Below are 6,135 nucleotides of genomic sequence, written 5' to 3' on the forward strand. Positions count from 1 at the left end.
GGGGGAGCTATTTTGGAAGTTTTGTTAAGAAGGACACCAAATCCATCTAGCAGGACCCAAGTCGAATTTACAGGGATGTGGGGACTGGAGTGTGACAGAGTGAACAGGAAGAGAAAGAATATCAAACCCGGGTGAGTCTTATCTTTAGTGGATTTTGGGTGCGTCGGAGTTTCCATGAGGAGGCTGGAGTCTGATCTTGTTCTGCGTCGTGATGGGCCGCCTTGACATGGGAGGCGTGTACCCACGCTGTGATACCGTCGACCTTGAGCGCCGTCGGGGTTGTTAGCAACACAGTATAGGGTCCTTTTCAGCGGGGTTCCAAGTTTCTGGTTTGATGTCGACGGACCCAAACTGTGTCTCCAATCTGGAACAGATGTGGCACCACCGGTCGGTTTAGTTGTTCCTGGTATGTAGAGGCGATGGGTTTTTAGACTTCTTTCTGGACAATCTGTAGTGCCTGCAAATGGGCTTTTAGAGAGGGGCTATCAGCAAATGAAGCTATACAGGGATCAAAGAAGTTAACGATCGGTGGTGGGGCTCCATACAGGATCTCGAAAGGAGTGAGTCCATGGGGGCCCGGGGTGTTCCGGGCCCGATATAGGGCCAGTGGGAGGAGGACCACCCAGTCTCTAGAGCCAGCTGCCAGCGTTAATTTGGATAAGGTCTCCTTGATAGTTCTATTCATTCGTTTTACCTGCCCTGAGCTCTGGGGACGGTATGTACAATGTAATTTCCAATTGATCCCCAATAGTTTGGCCACTAACTGACTTACCTGGGAGACGAAGGCAGGGCCATTGTCAGAGCCCAACGCCTGGGGCATGCCATACCTGGGGAAGATTTCTTCCAGAAGCTTTTTGGCAACTACTTTGGCAGTTTCATGTTTGGTGGGGTAGGCTTCTACCCATCCCGAGAAGGTGTCCACAAATACCAGCAAGAACCGATATCCATATAGTCCAGGTTTTACCTCTGTGAAGTCAATCTCCCAGTGGGTGCCGGGGCGATGTCCCCGGATCCTGGTCCCTGGGCCTATCCTATGGCGTCCTGCATTCACTTGGGCGCATGCTGTGTACTCTTTAGCCACTTGCTGTAGAATTTTATCCCTCCCCAGCAAATAGTGGGAGCTTTCCTCCCTTTCTAGGAGGGTTTTCATTTTTCTGGAGCTAAGGTGAGTCAGTCTGTGGAGGTATTCAATCAGGTTACGAGTCTGTTGCAGGGGCCACACAGGTTTTTCTTTGAAAGTCCAGAGTCTTAGCGTGGGATTGTAAGTGGCCCCCATTTCTTTTAGGAGGTCCCAATCTTCCTCACTATAGTGGAAGGGGGGTTCTTGAATGGAGGGGACCTCTGCCTCGGCCGGCTCTATAGCCAGGAGCTGGGAGGTAGCTGAGCTTTTTTGTCTCGCCGCTTCTCGGGCAGTTGCGTCCGCCAAGCGGTTGCCCCTGGCTTCTCGGCTGTCTCCCTTTTGGTGGCCGGGGCAATGGATGATACTCAGTTTTGAGGGTAAAAACAAAGCCTTAAGCAGGGCCAATATTTCAGCTTTATTTTTGATCTGCTTTCCTTCCGAGGTAAGCAACCCTCTTCTCCGATATATTTCCCCATGGATGTGAGCAGTGGCAAAGGCATAGCCGCTATCGGTATAAACATTGAGCTTCTTACCTTCCGCCATCCGGAGGGCCTGAGTTAGGGCGACGAGCTCAGCCCGCTGTGCCGAAGTGCCAGGTGGTAGGGCCTCAGCCCAAATTACCTCAGTCTCGGTGGTGACTGCGGCCCCCGCTCTCCGCTCTCCGTTGTCTAGAAAGCTGCTCCCGTCGGTGTACCAGGTGAAGTCGGCGTCGGGGAGGGGCTGGTCGGTCAGGTCGGGTCGGGTACCATGTACTTTTGCAAGTATCTGGAGGCAGTCATGAGTTTCTGGACCCTCCGGTAGGGGAAGCAGTGATGCCGGGTTGAGAGCTACTATAGGGCCAAAGTATACTCGATCAGTGTCCAGTAGTAGGGCCTGGTAGTGGGTCATGCGGGTATTGGAAAGCCATCGGCCCGGAGGTTGTTTGACCAGGGCTTCCACTGCATGAGGAGCCAAAATTATTATTGGCTGTCCCATAGTCAGCTTGCCAGAGTCTTTAATCAAGAGGGCAATTGCTGCCACCATCCTCAGGCAGGGTGGCCATCCCGAGGCTACCGGGTCAAGTTTCTTGGACAGGTAGGCTATCGGACGCCTCCATGGTCTCAGTTTTTGAGCCAGGACTCCTTTAGCATATCCCTGTTTTTCGTCTACAAACAGCTCAAAGGGCTTGTTTAAGTCCGGAAGCCCCAACGCGGGGGAGGTTAGCAGGGCCTCTTTTATGGCTGCATAGGCTCTCTGCTGTTCATCTCTCCACGTAAAGAGAGTCCCTTGCTTGGTGAGTGGGTAAAGTGGCGCAGCCATTTCTGCGAACCCTGGAATCCAGAGGCGACAGAACCCCGCCGTACCCAGGAACTCTCTTAGTTGTTTCGGGCTTTTGGGCACTGGAATTTTTAGGATTGTCTGTTTCCGCGCCTCTGTCAACCATCTTTGTCCATCTCTGATTTGGTAACCCAGGTATGTAACCCGCCTCTGGCATAATTGGGCCTTTTTGGCTGAGGCCCGGTATCCTAGAGTTCCTAAAGTCCTCAAGAGGGCCTTTGTTCCCTCCAGACATTTTTCCTCAGTTTCCGCAGCCAGGAGGAGGTCATCAACATATTGGAGCAAGATTAAAGCAGGGTAGTGAACTCTAAAATCGGCCAGGTCCCGGTGCAACGCCTCGTCAAATAGGGTGGGGCTGTTTTTGAACCCCTGTGGGAGTCTAGTCCAAGTGAGCTGACCCGATACTCCCAATTCTGGGTCCTTCCACTCGAAGGCAAAGATAGGCTGACTCTGAGGGTGGAGCCTCAAGCAGAAGAATGCATCCTTAAGGTCTAATACCGTATACCAGGTGTACGTCGGAGGAAGCCCAGTCAACAAATTGTACGGGTTAGGAACTGTAGGGTGTATATCTTTTACCCTTTTATTGACTTCTCTCAAGTCCTGCACTGGGCGGTAGTCTCCTGTCCCTGGCTTTTTGACCGGAAGGAGAGGCGTATTCCAGGGGGATTGACAAGGCACCAGGATGCCCTGATTTAAAAGCCTCCGAATGTGGGGCCTAATTCCTTGGTAAGCTTCATGTGACATCGGGTATTGCTTAATGGAAACAGGAGTTGCCGATGTCTTTAGAGTGATTACCAGGGGCGGTTGGTGGGTTGCGAGACCCACTCCCCCTGTTTCCGCCCAGGTTAAAGGGAATTTTTCTAACCAAACAGTTATTTCTTGCGGCCGAGGCCTTTCAGATTCGTGAAGCCGGTATTCGTCCTCTAGATCTATGGTTAATACATGTAAAGGCTGTCCCTGAGGCCCAGTAATGTGGGCCTTAGTCCCTTCAAAGTGGATTTGTGCCCTGAGTTTCATTAATAGATCTCTCCCCAACAGAGGATAAGGGCAATCAGAAACATGTAAAAAAGAGTGAGTCACCTTACTGGTGGCGAGTTGTATTCTTCTTTCAGTTGTCCAACGGTATCTTTTCCCTCCGGTGGCTCCTTGAACCCACGCCGATTTGTCAGTCAGGGGTCCCGGTGTGGTAGTGAGCACCGAATGTTGGGCTCCGGTGTCCACCAGGAAGGTGACGGGTTGCCCCCCCACATTAAGGGTTATCCTGGGTTCAGGGGGAGGCTCCTGACCCCGACTCCCCTAATCCTCTAGGTTTAGCAGGGTGGCCTGGGGCTTAGGCTTCCGTGGCCCTTTTGGTCTTTTTGGGCAGTCTCGAACCCAGTGCCCTTTTCCCTTGCAGTAGGCGCATTGATCTCTGTCTATCCGAGGACCCCTCCAGTCTCCCAGGTCCTGTCTATTCTGCCTCTGCCCTGTCACTACAGTGGCCAGCAATTTGCTAAATTCCCTATTTTTCTTGCGGTCTCTAACGTTTTCTCTCTCCTCTGTCTCTCTTTTTAACCTTTCGTCTCTCTCTTTTTGAGTCTCTCTCTTGTTGAAAATCCGCTCCGCCTCCTTTAGCAAATCCTGGATCGTACTTTCCCTTAAGTTTTCGAGCCTCTCTAATTTTTTTCTGATATCTGGGGCAGACTGCCAGATGAAGGACATGGCCATATTGGTAGCCTGGTTAGGGTCCTCCGGATCATAGGGGGTGTACACACGATAGGCTTCCTTTAGTCGTTCGAGGAAGGCGGAGGGAGACTCCTCTGACCCTTGGGTCACTAACTTAACCTGAGCCAAATTAGTGGGGCGCTTTGCTGCCCCATGGAGACCCGCTATCAGCAACTGGCGATAGAGACGTAAGTGATTCCTACCGTCCTCCGTGGCGAAGTCCCATTCAGGTCGCTCCAAGGGGAAGGCATCATTGATCTCGTTTGGCAACTGAGTAGGCTGCCCGTTAGCCCCCGGGACGTTCTTACGGGCTTCCAAAAGGACTCGTTGCTTTTCCTCGGTGGTCAGGAGGGCCTGTAACAGCTGCTGACAATCGTCCCAGGTGGGCTGGTGGGTTACTAAAATGGACTCGATTAAAGCAGTGAGTCTAGAAGGGTCCCTAGAGAAAGGGGGATTATTATTTTTCCAGTTATATAGATCCGAAGCGGAAAAAGGCCAGTATTGGAGCTGGCCGTTAGGCCCCGCTCGTAATGGGAGAGCCTGAGATGTGGAATCCGGAGGGGCCTCTCGGCGCCCTCTCAATCGCCCTGCCACCGGGGAAGGAGCTGGTTCCTCCTGAGGTCCGGCCGCGGCGGCTTCTCCCGGCTCTTGGTCGGGGTCTGGGTCCCTATAGGGGGGAGGTTCTTCAGTCAGCAGATCCAACAAGGAGCCGTCGTCTGCTGGCTGTACCGGGGTCGTCGGCGTCTTTTTGCCCCCCGGATTACGTCCTTGGGCCTGCTTTGTTACAGCTGGATAGAGGGCAGACTTAGAGGGTGTGGGGACCAACGGAGGAGGTAGGGCAGGGGCAGAGGGAACTGCAGGGGGAACAGCAGGGGGGCTGGGAGTGACAAACGGCTTGACCCATGAGTGGTGGTTCCCGGGCCAGGGCTTCTCAAGTAACAATGTAGGGTATCTGGTCCGGGTGGCCGTGCGGCCCTGAATCCATGACTTTCGCCTTAACCTGCAAAATAATGTCTAGGTTAAAGGTGCCATCTCCTGGCCAGCCGACATTAAATGTCGGCCATTCTGAGGAGCAGAAGGTGTCCCACTTTTTCTTCCGGATCTCTACAGAGTGGTTATGAGCGATGTCTCGGGTATCCTTCCAGTGCTGTAGAGTGAGGCTTAAGGGGGTAGTTAGAGACTGTCCCATGGTTTCAAAAAGACTAACACCAAACACGAATCCGACGAACAATAGACAGACAGTAACACAAACGCAGCGCGCGGCACGACTCTGGCGCCAAACCGAAAGCAAAACTTCAGATGGGGACTGCGAAGAGGGTCCGGATCCCTCGTCCCCCAGGAGAACCACGTAGCCCTCGGACAAGGGCTTCGCCCCGAAAAGTCCAGATTGGGACGTGTTCTCAGACAGGCGGGCTCCGAAAAATCGGGCCCCAGACACTCGTGGAACGTCTTCCAGAGTTGCGGGAGAGAAGTTTAGGCTCGTCAGCCTCTTCTCTTTCCACCTAATACGGAGCGACTCAGCTGAATCGTACAAATTTTGAGAGATAGAACAGGTAAACACGTGACGGAATGAAGACAACAAAAGACACTCTGCTGGCCAGCTTACCTCCCGATGGAGTCGGTGGTCCTTGGGCGGGGGGTCTCAGATCTCGGTGGGACCTCCAAATGAAAGACTCTGGCTAGAGCCTCTCTAGACGGGGAGACCCCGCTTCCCAAGAATCAGCGAGACCAGCCTTCGGATGCAAGCCGCAAGAGGTTTATTTCGATACACGGGTACCCGGGGCGACAAAGCCTTTCGGAAGACCTGCGCGCCCCTCGGTTGTGGTAACGGGTTTTTATAGGGCTTGGGAGCAAGAAGCACATTTACAGAAGCGAGAAGCATAGTTACGGGGATCTGATTGGGGGATTTGAACAAAGCCATAGTTAGGTTACGTATTTGGAGCAGGGAAGGCGGGAAAGCAGATGTGGGCTAAGTCACGTAGCCGGTTCAGAGA

The 6,135-nt window shown here is 53.1% G+C and overlaps 1 protein-coding gene across 1 annotated transcript; it reads right to left on the reverse strand.

Moving 5' to 3' along the window:
* Positions 1-8: 8 nt before the first annotated feature.
* Positions 9-5,330, reverse strand: LOC129673824 (uncharacterized). The gene is given in 3 exon segments (XM_055603645.1): positions 9-4,915; positions 4,997-5,047; positions 5,049-5,330. Coding segments are annotated over 3 exon segments (5,181 nt in total). The 3' UTR covers positions 9-67.
* Positions 5,331-6,135: the final 805 nt, after the last annotated feature.

This window comes from Psammomys obesus, unplaced genomic scaffold (assembly GCF_907164565.1).
Source record: "Psammomys obesus unplaced genomic scaffold, mPsaObe1.curated_primary_1811, whole genome shotgun sequence".
NCBI classification, from domain to species: Eukaryota; Metazoa; Chordata; class Mammalia; order Rodentia; family Muridae; genus Psammomys; species Psammomys obesus.